The sequence below is a fragment of the Arvicanthis niloticus genome, chromosome 14 (assembly GCF_011762505.2).
Source record: "Arvicanthis niloticus isolate mArvNil1 chromosome 14, mArvNil1.pat.X, whole genome shotgun sequence".
NCBI lineage: Eukaryota > Metazoa > Chordata > Mammalia > Rodentia > Muridae > Arvicanthis > Arvicanthis niloticus.
Genome location: NC_047671.1, coordinates 21,415,578 through 21,433,397, shown reverse-complemented (window position 1 = coordinate 21,433,397; position 17,820 = coordinate 21,415,578). Strand labels below are relative to the sequence as shown.

General features: G+C 40.0%; 1 protein-coding gene across 2 annotated transcripts in view; it reads right to left on the bottom strand.

The window, feature by feature from the left end:
* Ptpn2 (protein tyrosine phosphatase non-receptor type 2) overlaps window positions 1–17,820 on the bottom strand; it is a 53,194-nt gene that overhangs the window by 28,319 nt on the left and 7,055 nt on the right. For both annotated transcript variants that reach the window (XM_034518200.2, XM_034518201.2), the window contains exon 2: window positions 10,661–10,751. In XM_034518200.2, coding sequence (XP_034374091.1) covers window positions 10,661–10,751 — 91 coding nt within the window. The remainder of the gene's footprint in view (window positions 1–10,660; window positions 10,752–17,820) is intronic.

The window sequence follows — 17,820 nt, the reverse complement described above, 5'->3', positions numbered from 1 at the left end:
GCCCCCTCATCTTTTAAAAGATAAAGGAAAGGGAAGGAAAGGAACCATACTGCCACAGGCAGTCACACTTCTCCACTCCTAACAGGACCAGCAGGACCAGCAGCAGCACTTTAAGGGACACATTTTATTATTCTGGAGAATATTATTTGTTCTTAATTCTTATCATTGAGTGAATTATGAAATTTAATAGCTAACTGTACTGTAACTTAAAAACTAGGTAAAAGTTAAGCCCACCCACTTCTGATGAATTCTCTTTGCCTCCTACCCTCAGTGTCTTCTGAGAAATTGTTTGAGCTCTCAAGAAATGACTTGATCAGCCTGTGACTGACGTACACAGAAGCTTCCTCTTTCAACATTCACAATAAACTGAAAAGAACCCAGTAGATTTCATCCAATTCATCACTGTCGTAAACGCCTCTGCCACTGTAGAGTGTCACATGTCAAATGGAGGGGAAGTTTCATGTTCATTTTGGCAGAAACCAATTACGAACTCACAAGTTAAGCAAAGACAGGACAATTCTATTAAGACAGTATTATTAGTTATTTTTTTCTCCTTATATTTTTCTAATCTCTACCCAGGGTACTTCCCTGATAAGAAATCAGCACATCTTATAGTTATGTCAACACTATTCAACTCCAAAACTGATACAGAATAAATATAATTTTTTTCATTAACTGAGCAAGGAGTCCTACACAAAGACAGAACTAAATCTAAGTCCCATAACCACTATCATTTTAATGGAGAAGAAATATAAACCTTAACACATATGGAAGTCTGAACGTTTCAACTGCTTACTCATAAAAAAAAAAAAAAAAAACCCTATAAATAGCTTCTCACTGATCATACAATCAACTTGAAATACCAAAAAGCACTGTTTAGTGATTATGATATGGCAGACACTGTCACATCTTACTAAGCTGTTACCGACTCAATCCTCACAACTTTATAAAGCAGATGGTACACTATCATGCCCATTTTGCAGACATCAGGTAGTAACGTCATCATTCTTTTTAGACTAGAGGGATTTGAACTAAAGAATTTCAATCATACAGAACTGCTCAGACTACTGGACAATTCCAGTATTAGTGTGATCAGACTTAGAAGAGGAGTGAGGAAGGCCTAAATAGACATTCCTTAAGGTCATAATCAATCACTGGCACCCTAATTCTATGTATTGGTTTAAGGAGGACTAAGACCTCACTGGGGCCCATGAATAAGGCAATGGCATTATTCTAAGCTAGAGTCCTAGAGCTTGGGATGTAGCTCAATGGGTAGAGTGCTGGCCTAGAACACCAGGGGACTGAGCTTTAACTCCCCAGCCCCTCCTAACCAGGATGGTGACATGTCATCCCAGCAAGAATAACACAAGTTCAAAGTCATCCTAGTCTCAGCAACTCCTGACCAATGTGAGACTCTGTCTTAAACCCACAATTATAGCAGTCTATGTGTTTATATTAAACAAAATCACGTCCAACTTTCAGTTTAGCACTAGGTTCCTCTTTGTGAAGGCACATACTTGCAATCACACCCTATGTTAAGCAGATGCTACAAAAGAAAACCGAACAAGAGAAGGAAAAGATGGAGTGCCTTGACTACTCAGTTAGTCTTTATTGTTTTTACTGAAGAATCATCCATAACATTCCAATGACAACTACAAAATCTTTGACAGTTCTATTTTAGCTAAAAGTTTTTGAGTAATTTGAAAATTCCATGTCATTCATCTTCATTTTAGTGAATTCCTCCAAATTCTGAATATGGGTAGTTCTGAGGACAAGCCACGCTCTCCCCACTCAGGGAGCTCTCCATATGCACTTTGGCTCCACCATCCAGTACAAGTTCTACAGCATAGCTTCCCAGATAATGAACTGCGGCTTCTACACGGGCCTACTCAAAAAACTACCTCAGGACAAGATTCTCTATTATGTTTGCCTTTTAAAAATGAAGCTTGTGGTAGTCTGGGACCATTATGTCCACCTCTGACTCCCACCTCTCGTGGACTGTGTTACCCAGGATCAACTTCAAAAGGCTATTAAATTTAAAAACATGGAAAGATATTGGTCCAATTCATACTTAACTGTAATTCTCCCATTTTTATAGGAATTCATTTATGTGTATATAATTCTTCATATATGTATATAACTATGTATTATAGAACTATTACATCACCAAAGGTACTGTATGCTATTTCACATTGAGTGTCATTTCTCTCATCCCTACCTCTAACTCCATCACTAAACACAGTCTTAACACAGTCTCTACTACTGAAACATTATTATTTCAAGAATGGTATAGGTTGTGTGCAGTGGCACACACCTTTAGTCCTAGCACTTAAGGCAGAGGCACATCAATCTCTATAAGTCTAAGGCCAGGCTGATGGTCCACACAACCCAACCACACAGATGAAAAAAAAAAAAAAAAAAAAAATCAGCTGAACGCAGGCCTTTAATCCCAGAACTGCAGAGGCAGAGACAGGTAGATGTCTGAATTTGACCCTACACAGGGCTACACAGAGAAACCCTACCTTGAAAAAAAAGTTACATAGGGGCTGGTAAAACAGCTACAATTTAAAGTGCTCACATGGAAGACTGACTCCTTGAGTTTGCAGAACCAAATCCCAAAATTGTCCTTAGACTTCCACTCTTGTGCCATAACACATATATACCCATATGCAATAATAAACCTTTTTTAAATTATATATAAAAATATAGTTATGTAATCTCCTAACACTGGATATATTTTTTAAACTCTCAATCTAAATTCTTTGAGACCTACCCAAGTTTTATATGGTTTGTTTCTTTATATTGTTTAGCAATATCCAACAATATAAACTTACTAATTAAAAGGCATTTGGGTTGTTCCCAACTTAAACTCATTTGAGCTCATGACAAATAAACCTGTTATGAACATTCATTTACACATCTGTACACAAATAGGGTTTTCATTTCTCTGAGATAAATGCTAAAAAATCTAATTGCTAGGTCACAGAAGTGTAAATTCAGGTTTATGAAAAATACTCATATCATTGGGTATGGTGCCACATGCCTTTAATCTCAGCACTTGGAAGGCAAAAGCAGGCAGATCTCTGAGTTCAAGGCCAGCCTGGCCTACAAAGAGAAACCTGACTTGGGGAGTGGGGGGAGGTTTCAGGGGATGTAGCTATACCATTACTATCAGCCGCTTAGAGGATCAAGGTTCTCTGCAATCCTGGGGTCATATGTCCTCTGTATAATAGGTATGTACTAGTATTTCTAATAACTAATGGTGTTTTTCATGTTCACATTTATCTTCCTTCTGTATCCATACCTTCTGTCCATTTTCTAGTCAGCCTAAGCTTGTCTAGAACTCCCTATGTAATCAGGCTGGCTATGAACTCAGCATTCCCCTGCCCTAGTCGCCCAAGTGTTGAAGGCATGCACTACCATTCAATAACTCAGTTTTATTGTTCTGAACAAGGTCTTTCTCCCTGAAGCCTAGATGAATCTAGAACTCACAGCATTCTCCAACCCTGGTTTTCCAAGTACTAGAGTTGTAAGTAGGAGATACACACACACACACAACACCCCACACACACACCTATTATAATTCATTATTTTTTAAAATATATATATATAATTTATGCTTTTGGTATCTTCCTAAGATATCTTCAACAGCCTTAGATCCTGAATTTTCTCCTGTTCATTTTTTCTGGACAATTACTATCTGCCCCTTGTATTTAGGTATTTATTTATTCAACAGGTAATAAAATCATTATTTACGTAAATGTTCAAATTATTCTGGAATTGGCCAGTGGATGTTAGGCTGACTTAGGTGTCTTCATGACATAGCCTCATCACTTTTTGTTTCTTTAAGTCATTATCTGTACTTTCTAGAAATTTGAGACACTCCAAACTCACCCTCCTTTCTCCCTTTTATTTGTTTTGTTTTGTTTTGAGACAGGGTCTTACTCTGCTCTGGCTAGCCTCTGAGCTCTGCCTATCTGTCTCCTGAGTGCTGTGATTAAAGGCATGTGCCATCACATCCAGCCCCTTTTCTGTGAGCCAGAGTCTAGCAGTGTTGTTCAAGCTGCCCTTCAGCTCACAATTCTGCTTTTGACTCCTGAGTGCTGGGAACACAAGCTTTTGTCACCACATCTGTCTAAAGGGTTACATGTTGTTCCAGTCCCAGAGATCAGTACCTCATCCAAGAAGCCCTATTTCCTGAGTAAAGAATGAAGTTGAACAACTAAAGCTAAGTATGCCGAGTGCTACAGGGCATAACTGCTCTTAAGACTTCTCAATAATATTGGAGAATGGCTCAGTGGTTAAGGGCATGTCCTCTTGCAGGGGACATGAGTTTGGTTCCCAGTATCCACACTGAGTAGTGCACAACAGCCTCAGGTGCATCAACCCTCTGGGCTCCAAAGACATTTGTCCATATGTGCACATGCCCACCCAGCCCAACACAAATGCATGCACATATACATAAAAGTAAAAATGTTAAAAAAATGTCTCAGTAAAGAAGACTAATAAACACAGATTCGTCTGCCAAAATTAAAACCTATCTTTATAACTGGGAAAGCATTCTACTTCTGAGCTATAAATTCCCAGCCTTTTCTACAGTACAGCCTTTTCTATTAGTACTCACTGAAAACCAGGTCCTCACATACAACAACAAAGCAATTCTAATCTAGCATTACACTCTAGCCCACTTGTTTCACAAGGTCTTTCCTTTAGAGATATTATCACCTTTACATGCCTTTTAAACTACCCCAAGGGCTGTCAGATTGAATTATTCAGTAAAAAGGGTAAGTATAGTGAGATTTTTTTCCCCCTTTGGTTCGTTTTTGAGACAAGGTCTCTTTGTTGTCCTATGTAGACCAGGCTAGCCTTGAACTCACAGAATCTTGAACTCAAAATATCCACCTGCCTCTTCCTCCTAAGTACTGGGATTAAAGGTATATATCATGGTGCTGTAATGCTATTCTCAATACTCCCTTTGTTATTCTACTATTTATAAATAGCAAAAAACAAAAACAAAAAAACTGGAATACCTAGTTATGAATGAATGAAAAATGGACGCTAATGTATAAAATCTACAGTTAACAAATACAAAAAAACAAAACAAAAAAACAAAACAAAACAAAAAAAACCACCTCCCACGATTTTCCAAAAGCCTAGGCAAGGAAATCTATGTTAACATGCCACAGACAGCTGCACATCCATGTATACTATTATGAACTATTCACAACAGCTAGGAATTGAAACCAACTTAGAAGTCCTCAGCCCAGCATTTGACTTCTGGCACCCAAATAAACAAAACAACCCAAGCAGCTCCTTACTGGGGAATAGAAACTTCAAGGGCCAGCCTGCAATTTAGCAGAATGCTATCACAAAAGAGAAATAGTACAGAAGGGATAGAGATGTAACCTGCCTAGCATGCACCAAGTCCTCATGTCAATCCCCAAAACCACAAAAAGAATAAAACAGCTGTTTCCAGACCTCTGGTGAAGCTTTCCCCATACTTAGGAATGTTCTCTAGGAAGAGCCTGCAAGGAATCTACACTCTGCATGAATAATACAACAATAAATGTAATGGTTAACACGGTGCGGTGGTGGCGCACGCCTTTAATCCCAGCACTTGGGAGGCAGAGGCAGGCAGATTTCTGAGTTTGAGGCCAGCCTGGTCTACAGAGTGAGTTCCAGGACAACCAGGACTACACAGAGAAACCCTGTCTCAAAAAAAAAAAAAAAAAAAAAAAAAAAAACGGTCCATGGAGCTAGAGAGCCAAGATGCTTCAGCAGTTAAGAATATTTGCTGGAGCCAAGGCTACACAGAGAAACCCTGTCTCGAAAAACAAAACAAAACAAAGAATATTTGCTGGTCTTCCAGAAGACTCGTTTTCATTTCCAGAACCCACATGGCAGCTCACAGTCATCTGTTACTCCAGTCCCAGGAGATTCAATGCATTCTCCTAGCCTCCTTTGGTACCAGGTACACATGTGGTACAGAACTACATGCAAACAAAACCTTCATATACATAAAATAAAAATAAATTTTAAAAGCCCATGAACACAGACTTGTTGCCAGGTGTAGTAATATATACCTTTAATCCTAGCAAAATGACAGGCTGAGACAGTTGATCTCTATGAGTTCAAAGCCAGGTGATCTATGTAAAAGGTTCAGGCGAGCCAAGGCTTCATACTGAGACCCTCTTTCCAAAAAAGCACCATGTCATTTCACTGGAGGAAGAAGATAAAAAGTCTCTAACTTTATGTTATTTTCTCTCAACGTATCAACTCATTTAAACACTGAGAATATTTACTGAGAATATTCTTGTCCTGTGTAGCAGCAATGGACTATGATTATAGATCTGCCATACTAATAGAATCATAAATATGTGCAGCTTTTATTTATTTGGTTTTATAAAACAGAATCTTCATATATGGTCCTAACTGGTTTGGAACTCACAATGTACACCAGGTTGGCCTCAAACTCACAGTGACCCCACTACTGTATCTACTTCCTGATAGCAGACACAGGCAGATCTCTGTGAGTTAGAGGCCAGCCTGGTCTAAAGAATAAGTTCCAGGATAGCCAGGGCTACATAATAGAAAGAAAACCCTGTCTCAAAAAACATTAAGCCCCCACCCCAACACACTCATACAAAACATTGCTTCCGCAACTTCCTCTATATGGTGAAAAGACCAGCCAATGGAAGAGGCTGTTGAGTTGGTATCGCAGAGAGAAGACTGTCACTGTCATTAAAGAGAGAAGAAAGAAACAATACTTCAGTAAGGGAGCACCATATTTGAAAACAGGGTATGTTAGAAACTAGTCATAATGGGAGAATGCTAAGTAATTCAGTCTTACTGAAATGAATAATTTGTAGGAAAATAGCTACAAGAATCTAGATGTGTATAAAGCGTCATAAAGGTATATAAAAAGTCTAGAATGATATTGATGACAAACTTAAATTTCTGCCTTAAAAGGGCAGAAAAACAACTTGGATAGAAAGCAGTAATAGAATGGAGCTACAGAGGCTATTTTAGTGTGTGTGTGTGTGTGTGTGTGTGTGTGTGTGAGAGAGAGAGAGAGAGAGAGAGAGAGAGAGAGAGAGAGAGAGAGAGAAAATGCACATCTGTTGGACATGCTGAAGTTCCAGGTGTTTTGTGAGCCACCATGTAGATACTGAGCCCAAGTCCTCTGCAAGAGCAGCATTTGGTTCTTTTTTTTTTTTTTTAAGATATATTTATTTTATGTACATGAGTACACTGTAGCTATCTTCAGATACACCAGAAGAGGACATCCAATCCCATTACAGATGGTTGTGAGCCACCATGTGGTTGCTGGGAATTGAACTCAGGACCTCTGGAAGAGCAGTCAGTGCTCTTAACCGCTGAGCCATTTCTCCAGCCCCAATATTTGGCTCTTAACTCCTGAGTCATCTATATAGCCCCAATACTTTAGAAGTTACTGTAATAAATCACAAAAAAGCTAAGTCTATACATAAGAAAACATTTTAAACAGATCATGGAAAAGAAAGTTCTAACTATATAGTTACCAATAAGATGTGGGAGATGAATAAGGAAGCTGTTTCCAGTATTAGTCAATATGTAAATGGTGGTACCAGTTACAAGTAGAAGGATAAAGCAATATAGGGAATATCCACACCATTGGTTCTATTAGTGAAGACTCCCTCCATGTCAGGCTGGCACATGACAACAGAGATGGATACTTGCAAACATCTTTTTGGAGTTAAGACCAAGACTGTAGATCAAATGTGAAATCATGAAAATAAACATGGCAATCAGCCCCCTAGAAAATGAGATTACTCATAGATTAAGGAAAAAAATAGTGAAGAAAGGAAAAGATCCTTGGAAAAAATAAAGACAAATTGAGGATGCAGACTCTAAAAATGGGAGAGCAAACAGAAAAGGTAAAACAAGTCTTTGCAAAGGAAGACAGTCAACAATCTCACAAGACACAGAAGGGTAAGAGGAGAAACCAAGGGAAAGTCTTTGATTGCATTTAAAAGCTAGCAAGTTAACTGTCTTTAAGTTCCAGTGAGGAGAGTGTGGTAGATGCATGGGGGTGCATGCCTGAAGAGAGCACAGTGATCAGGACAGATAAGAAGTAGAACTGATCTGTTTTATTTTCTTCCCCAACCCCTCAAAATTAGGGTTTTTCTGTGTAGCCCTGGCTGTCCTAAAAGTCACTCTGTAGACCAGGCTGGCTTTGAACTCAGAAATCCTCCTGCCTCTGCTTCCAAAGTGCTAGGATTAAAGGTGTGTGCCACCACTGCCTGGCTTCTTTTTTTTATTTTTTAATTTTACGTGTATGGGTGTTTTGCCTACATGCATATCTATATACCACTTGTGTGCCCAGTGCCTGCAGAGATGAGGAGGGGGCATCAGATTCCCTAGAACATTAATTACAAGTGCTGTGAGCCACCATGTGGGTGCTAGGAATTAAACCCGTGTCCTCTGTAAGAATAGCCAGTGCTCCTAACCTCTAAGCCATTTCTCCAGTCCCAGAATATACTCTTTTTAAACTGTTGGGTAGAGCCAGGCATTGGTGGTGGTGGTAGAGCACACCTTTAATTCTGGCACTTGGGAGGCAGAAGCAGGTGGCTATCTGTGAGTTTGAGGCCAGCCTGGTCTACAGAATAAATTCCAGGATAGCCAGGGCTACACAAAGAAATCCTGTCTCAAAAAACCAGAAACAAACAAAAAGCCCTGCTGTGTAGATGCACAAATCTACCTAGGAAATACAGCAGGGGTGGGAGGGGGAGGGAGAGACATTCTAAAGCATATTTATGTAATAAGGAGAAAAAGCAGAGACGAAGAGGGTAAGATAGCAAGGTCCACCAGAGGAGAGAGGAAGGAAGGGATGTACAAAGGACTAGAAAAGCAATGGAGCCGGGCGTTGGTGGCCCACGCCTTTAGTCCCAGCACTTGGGAGGCAGAGGCAGGCGGATTTCTGAGTTCGAGGCCAGCCTGGTCTACAGAGTGAGTTCCAGGATAGCTAGGACTACACAGAGAAACCCTGTCTTGAAAAAACCAAAAAAAAAAAAAAAAAAAAAAAAAGAAAAGCAATGGAGAAACAGATGCTCTGCTTCTGGAACTTCAGGGATGTGAATGAGCCGAGGCACTTCCCAGGTGGCACATTACAGCTTAAGTGTTATTTTTTGACTCTACAGTTTTTAAACTCTCTAAGGGATAAAATACAAAGCCTTCCAAACTAAGGCTTCACGAGTTATAGAGAATTAAGGTAAAAGAGATTTTAGAATAAAACAGCTAAGTAGTTATAAGTAACAGACTAGTTAAGGACAGATATGGTAACACCTGAGTAAACTAAAAGTCAAAGTATTAAAGAACCCAGTGCCATGAAAAATCATATATAACTCCAAGTGAAATAGTCAAAAACAAACAAAAACAGCAAAATGCAGTGACGACACCCAGAAAGTGACCTTCAGGCAGGCAGCAGGGTTTAAGAGTGCAGGATAAAAGCTGGGTGTGGTGGTACAGGTCTGTAATCCCAGGACTTCGGAGGCTGACCCAGAAAGGGCACAACTGAAGAACAGTATAACAGATGTAGGAAGCCCTGCCACTAAATAAAAAATCCCTCCCTGCTTTCTTTGTGGGCAGAGGATCAAAGTAAAGAGCGCTGAAGAGGTTTAGGAATTCTAAGTTGGTGTTACTAATTTTAAGGCTGGTGTTTTTAATTTTACGTGTATGGGTGTTTTGCCTACATGCATATCTATATACCACTTGTGTGCCCAGTGCCTGAAGAGATGAGGAGGGGGCATCAGATTCTCTAGAACATTAGTTACAGGTGTTGTGAGGCACCATGTGTCTACTCAGATACTAGGACACCAGGATGAATGTGCTGAGGAGGGGGGGGGAGGTGACACGAAACATGGTAAGTAGCTCTGAAGCCTCGAGAAGAGATCTGCACAACAGGGAAGGAGAGCCTTGGTGGGGGCCATTTCATTGGCAGACTGAGGAATCCTGGATGGAGCTAGGAAATGCTGAGGTGTTATAGAAAGCAAGAGTAAGTAAGGAACATCCTCCATCTGAGGGCAACAGACAGATTAAGTGCTGAATTCTACCAGATCTTAGAAGAGCCTGTCAGATGTTCCCCAAACCAAAGAGGGATGGGGAGATGACTAAGTAAATGTAAGGGGTAGAGTCTAGATCCCTAGAACCTGTCTGGAAAGCCAGGTGGGCATAGCGGCCTGACTGCTGGCTAGCCAGACGAGCTGGAATAGAGTTCTGGGTTCAGGCAAACTTGACCTCTAGGGTGGAGAGTAATCAAGGAAGACATCTGACCATCAACTTCAACCTTATACACACACACACACACACACACACACACACACACACACACACACGAGAAAATGTAGACATTAAACCTGATGTGGTGGCTGACACTTATAATCCCAGTATTCTGGAGGCTGAGGCAAGAGGATTGCTGCAAATCTGAGGTTAGCCTGTGCTACATGGTAATTTCCAGAACAGCCTGCACTACTTAGGGAAAGCCTGTCTCAAACAAAACAAAAGTATATAAAAATTTCAGAATTGCTATACTAGTCAATCTTTACCCAAAGACTGTCACTGCATCAAGTCTCCTGAAACAAACTAAAAAGCATACACATGCACATAAACCCACAGTACTTACATGGGCTTACATCTCTGTATCTGTTTCGATTTCTGTTTTCTGGAAACTTGGCCACTCTATGAGGATAGTCATGGGATTCATTTCGAATTTCCTTAAAATAACAAAAATATATATTTAATATTCCTCTTAAATTTTATATAGCAACATATATTCTCCCAGCCAATATAGGATAACAGTAAGCACTTACATTAAGTACTCTACAAAGCAGAGTTTATAACATAACAAACCTCACAATGCTAATAGAAATGACCCATGCCATTTATTAACTTTTACATTCACCAGTTACACTTGCTCTATTACAGTGTAATTCTATTTCAAAATATCATTTATCATCAAGATGATTACATTTTAGTTACTAATGCTAAACAGTAAAGTCTAAATATAAGGAAATGAACGTTGCTTTCCTCCTAATTATTCACCCTGTTTGTGTTAGAGCTCATTTAATTTATTTTTCAAGAAAAATAGGCTAATGGTTTCATCTGAAAAATCTTATTAACTCTGAAGCAACTATAAATGGGATTTAAAAAAAACTATTGGTAGCTGGGTGTGGTGGCACATGTCTTTAATCTCAACACTCAAGAGCCAGAAGTAGGTGGATCACTTGAGTTTCAGGCCAGACTAGATGGATGGATGGATGGATGGATGGATGGATGGATGGATGGATGGATGGATGGATGGATGGACGGACGGATACACAAATAGGTAGGTAGGTACATGGATGGATGGATGGATGGATGGATGGATGGATGGATGGATGGATGGACAGACAGATAGACAGACAGACAGATAGATAGAGATAAACAAAATGTATTGGTGAGCAGAGGATAGGGGTCCCTCCATGATACCTTCACAAGAATATTCAACTGTTCTGTTGTATAATCCTATCTTCCAGTCAAGCTTGTCTATCAGTTGCTAGTTCTTATTTTTCAGTCTAGACAGACAATTATATGTATACACTATAACAATTACTAATGTGGGGGGGGGAGGGAGGACAAGGCCTGGTGGCACACACCTTTAATACCAGCACTTGGGAGTCAGAGGCAGGTGAATCTCTGTGAATTCAAAGGCAGCATGGTCTACAAAGTGAGCCCAGGACATCTAGGCTTCTGCTAAAAAGATAAACCCTGTCTCGAAAAACAAAACAAAAACCAACAAAGTATAATTAATTCCCAACCCCATTCCTAATATTCATCTTCTATTCATAGATAAGTATAGCACTCACTCACTGCTTATTAAAAATGCTTCTTGTAACAGACAAAACCATTACAAGTAATTCACAACTGGTCAAAATGCAGGAAACTAACCAATGATTAGCCAGCTACTAAATCCACAAGGGAACTCCTACATATATAAGGCTTAGGAAAAATCTAGGAAGAAGGAGCAGAAAGATTGAGTTAGACAATCAGGATACCTGCAACAAGACAGTCTCTGTATCCTGGCTATCTTGGAACTCAATCTGTAGACCATGGTAACTTCAAACTCAGATTCACCTGTCTCTGCCTTTCATTGAATTAAAGACCTGCACCACTACCACCAGCTAGACTGTCTCTTTTTAAGGATTTTTTTCCCAAGATTTATTTATTTTATGTATGTGAGTGCTCTATATGCATGTACACTTGCATGCTAGAAGAGAGCTTTAGACTACATTATAGATAGTTGTGAGCCACCATGTGGTTATGGGAATTGAACTCAGGGACTTCTGGAAGAGCAGCCAGTGCTCTTACATGCTGAGCCATCTCTCCAGGCCTGGTCTCTTCTTAAAATACTAAACACAGGGGCCAGAGAGAAGGCTTAGCAGTTAAGAACACTGTTCTTCCAGAGTACACAGATTCAATTGCCAGCATCCACACAGTGGCTAACATGTAGTTCCAAGGGATCTGACCCTCTCTTTTTACCTCTGTAGGCCCTATATACACATAATACAGATATACACATGCAGGCAAAACACCCATACACATAAAATAAAAACTAATAAATCAAAATAAATAAATAAATAAATAAATAAAGGCACAATGTGGTAGGGATAGAAGAAACAGATGGACCTGGAAAGAGTTTCAGGGAAAGAACAGGGGTGTATAAATATGATCAAGATGCATGATATGAAGTTCTCAAAAAATTAATTAGAATGTATTGTTAAAGAAATAAGAGATGGTAGGAGCTAGTATAGCAAGGACTTAAGATTTATAAAACAATGTCATATGTACATCCTATTCCAAATATTCAGTCCTAAAAAAAATAGAGCCATGACTTTTCTTTTGTTAGCTAAGAATACAAAGAACTCTCTTAGTGAATTCATTCTCTTAGATCTTCAAATCTGCCACTTGTTCTCCATGTTTTTAATTTTGGCCAGTGTAAGAGCAGTTCCAGAGACACATACCAACAGTCAATCCCACTTTCCCTTCTTCCTCACTGAAGGTTTCTAATTTGATTTTCTACTTTACAAGAGTCTGATAAAAGGCCTACTTTACAGTTAAGAACAGGCCTGTGAGCCAGACATGGTAGTGCACAGTCTTAAATCCCAACACTAGGGGGCAAGAGCCAGGATCTCTATGAAGCCAGCCTCACCTACATAAGGAATGAGATCCTGTCTCAACATTTAAAAAGGCTTGTGACAAAAGGTCACCAATGGAAATAAGAAGTAGCACTGGGCTTGGTTGTAGAAAAGGTTTATCCTGACTGCAGCCAGCTCAGTGACCTGGCACACACTGTATATACTGCTGGGCAGTAGCAGCTACTTGGCTAAGGTGAGACCACCTGAGCCCAGGAGGTAGTGATCAAAGGCAACACTTTAGACAAGATCCTGCTTCAAAAATAAAACCTAAATCAATAAAGAAAAACTGTCTCAGCTAACTGCTGTCCTCTCTGAGTTTTGACATCCAGAAGTAAGGGTTGGGAATAGACAGGAACCTCCTGTGATCACTACGTTAAAAAAAAAGAAAAGAAAAGAAAAAAAGGCCAATTCCAAGAAAAGCTGCACAGAAGTTAAAGGCTGCTGTCAATGGCATTAGGGAGTCACAGCAGCAGCTCCATCTTCAGAACTCTCATCACACAAAAACATAATCCTATTGTCCATTATTGCTTTACTTTCCTTCCTATGCAGCTAAATCAGGTGTCTAGATAATGAGGAGAATGTGCTGGCTAGTTTTATGACAACTTGACACAAGCTACAGTTAACTGACAGAAGGAACCCGAAGTGTTCCATAAGATCCAACTGTAAACATTTTCTTAATGAGTGATCAAAGGGGAGGGCCCAGCCCATTGTGGGTGCTGCCATCCCTGGGCTGGTGGTCCTGGGTTCTATAAGAAAGCAAGCTGAGCAAGCCATGGGGAGCAATCCTCTTAGCAGCACCTCTCCATGGCCTCAGTAACAGCTCCTGCCTCCAGTTTCCTGCCCTGTTTGACTTCCTTCAATGAACAGTGCTGTGGAAGTATAAGCCAAATAAACCCTTTGCTCCCTAACTTGCCTTTTTTTTTTTTTTTTGGTTTTTTGAGACAGGGTTTCTCTGTGTAGCCCAGGCTGTCTGTAAACCAGGCTGTCCTCGAACTCAGAAATCCACCTGCCTCTGCCTCCCAAGTGCTGGGATTAAAGGCGTGTGCCACCACCGCCTGGCCCTTTTGGTCATGGTGTTTCATCACAGTACAAAAACCCTAAGACTGAATATAACCAAATCTCATCACAAACTACCATCTGACACTGTACAGCTTTCTCTTCTTTCTTTCTTTCTTTCTTTCTTTCTTTCTTTTTTTTTTTTTTTTTTTGGGGGGGGGGAGGGACTAGCCAAGATAACTTTTATGAGCATTTAGTTTTGGCCCTCAGGGTCATAGAGGCAGCTTATGGCATCCTCCACACCAGCCAACAGGCGTGACAGGTGTGGCAGGTGAATGCAGTGTGTAACCCCCACCCCATCCCAGATCTATCTCTCTCTCTCTCTCTCTCTCTCTCTCTCTCTCTCTCTCTCTCTCTCTCTTTCCCTGTCGTGTTCTTTTTTTTCTATCTGTGTTCCTCTCTCCCTAATGTCCCCAGTCCAGGCATTTCAGTCTCCCCACTCCCCAGTACACCTCTAACATGTTATATGGCATAATTTCTTAGCAGCACAACTTGGCACAGCCCCCACCCAAAGGTACCCCACTTCCCTGTATGTATCCTATCATTTAGTATAGTTAATGAAATACAAAGTGTTTCTCAAAAAGAGACAAGGAACACCAACAGCTGAGCTATTCACCAAGGCTATGTTGCAAAACCTACTGATGTGCATTCTGGTGCTAAAAGTTTCCCCTTCTGCAGCAGAAAGAAGCAATAAACTATGCTTCTACATTACTAGGGGAAGAATGATACCTGATGACACACTTATGCTTAAGAAATCACTGAAGTGTACATTACAGACATTACCAAATTTTCAGTTTTTTTAATTGCAAAAAAAACCAAACCGTAAAATAATTCTTTTACCCAGGCAGTGGTGGCACACACCTTTAATCCCAGCACTTGGGAGGCAGAGGCAGCCTGGTCTACAGAGTGAGTTCCAGGACAGCCAGAGCTACACAGAGAAACCCTATCTCGAAAACAAACAAACAAACAAAAAAATCTTTCTGCTGTGTTACATATTGAAACAACCTTTTAATTTTAAACGTGTGTATAAAAATCTTAAGTCTCAGGCTGTTGAGATGGCTCAGCAGATAAAAGGGCTTGCCACACAAACTTGACCTGAGTTTGATCCCAGGAACTCACTAAGGAAGGAGAAAACTCCCAAAAGTTTTAGATGACTTATATAAAGTATGGCTTGAACAGGCTGTACTTACACACATAAGTGTCAAATGATAGAATTTTTTTCCTACATTGTATCAACTTAAATGGACTAAGATTTCATGCAAAGTTTTTGTTTGGTTGGGTTTTCTTGTTTTGGTTTGGTTTTGGTTTGTTTTTTTGAAATAGGGTTTTACTTTATATTCTATAGCCCTGGCTGGCCTCAAATTCATGGCAAACCTCCTAACTTCAGACTTCTAAATTCTGGGATTACACCCATACACACCACACCTAGTTTACAAGTGTTACATTTTCTTTTGTTTTCATAACCAATGCTTACTTTTAAATACAAAATATTCTGAGCATAGTGGTATGTATGCCTGCAGTTGTAGCACTTTGGAGTAGAGGCAAGAGGATTATAAACTCAAAGCCAGTCTGTTATATAGTTACAAGTCAGTTTGGGCTACTTGAGACCCTGTTCCAAAACAACATGAGGGTGTAATCACAGAACTCAGGAGAACCAGGCTACCAAGTGGCCAGAGAATCTTACTCTTGTTTTTTGAGACAGGATCTCACTTATGTAGCCCTGCCTCATCTGAAACTGAGAAATCCAATGGCCTCTGACTCCTAAAGACTGGGATTAAGAGACATGCACCACTATGCCTAGCCTTACTTTGAGTTTTTATTTGTGATCTTATTGAAGAGAAAAAGAACTTTGCACTTTCAATAAATTAAGACATATTCATTACAAGAATTTAGGACTCTACATCAGTAAAAGTAAAAATTAATACTAAGCCATCAGACTATACACCACAAATTTAATCTTAAAAATAACTTTATAGATGAGCATATAAATATATATAATAGTCCAAGGGACTTATCTGTGGGAGTTCATTTCTTGCTCCCCAGTGAACATGTAACACCAGACAATACTCAGCTCTGCATTTTAAGTCCTTTTCCATCTTAGCACACTTCCACTCAATACAGCAGCAAAACCAGCACATTTCTTTTTGTTTGTTTGGGTTTTTTTTCGAGACAGGGTTTCTCTGTGTAGCCCTGGCTGTCCTGGAATTCACTCTGTAGACCAGGCTGGCCCCGAACTCAGAAATCTGCCTGCCTCTGCCTCCCAAGTGCTGGGACTAAAGGCGTGCGCCACCACTGCCCGGCTACCAGCAAATTTCTTTATCCTTCCAATTCCTCAGACTAAAGACTTGGCCTTAATACAGATTTTAGCAACTCTAGCATTGTGTTTTGCTCTTTCTTTCTTTCACCTTGCCCGTCCTGGTAGCCCAGGACTGTAAACCCAACAAGTTGTAGGCTAAAGGAAGAAAATAGAATGTTCAAGGCCAGTAAATTACAGAGACCTAGCTCAAAAAATGTTGGGGGAGAGGGATAACTGTGGCTATGGCTCAGTGGTAGAACATCTGCCTAGCATGTTGAAGACAGGGCCTTGATTACTGGTATTCCCCGAAAAAATGAAAACCAAATCCAACAACATTCACCAGGTGTGATAACCCATGTCTGTAATCCCAGTACTCGGAAACTGATGCAGGAGGATTAGCATTGGTTCAAGGCTAAATTGAGCTAAACAGTGAGTTCGAAAGTAAAGTAGTAAGAGCTATAAATTGAAAATCTGTCTCAAAAAAAAAAAAAAAAAAAAGTAGGACATGGTGGTGCATGACTTTAATCTTAGTACTGAGGAGGCAGAAGAGGATGGATCTCTAGTTGGAGCCTAACCTGGTTTACATTGTGAACTCTAAGTCAGTCAAGGCTACACTGAGTTTTTTGTCTCAAAAAACCTACTAAACAAGCAAACAGGAAACTCTTCTTACTTCTAAATCATGGCTTTTGGGGTTTGTTTTATTTAGAAATAGGATGATGCTGAATTACATAAGCTGACTTGAACTAGATACACTGCTCAGACTGACTTCTAAGATCCTCGACCCTCAAGTATCTCAAGTGCTAGTATCAGTATGTGCTACCACACCTAATTCCAAAATCAATGCTCTAAAACAACTGTCTATAGGGAACAGAAAGACTAGGAGGTCAGAACCTCAACCAAAAATATTCAATTTATTCTTGCCTGCAAAAATTGTAATAAAATACAAAGTAAACAGTCTCGTGTCCATTAAACAGCTAAAAGCTGAGCATCTTGGTTTACCCTTGCAAGCAATCCTTTCTTCTCCTAGCTCCTTTAGCATTACCAGAAAAAGCAGAACTCATAAACATTACAAGTATCACCTACTTGTAATAAAGCAGAATGCTCACTTAAACAAGAGTTACAAACATTTGTGAGCTCCCATGTGGGTGCTGGGAACATAAACAGATCCTCTGCATTTCTTCAACCCTATTGTCAAAGATTTGCTCATATCCAGCATGGGCTGGTAGGTTAGAAAGCTTCCCAGATTAGTCCAACTTC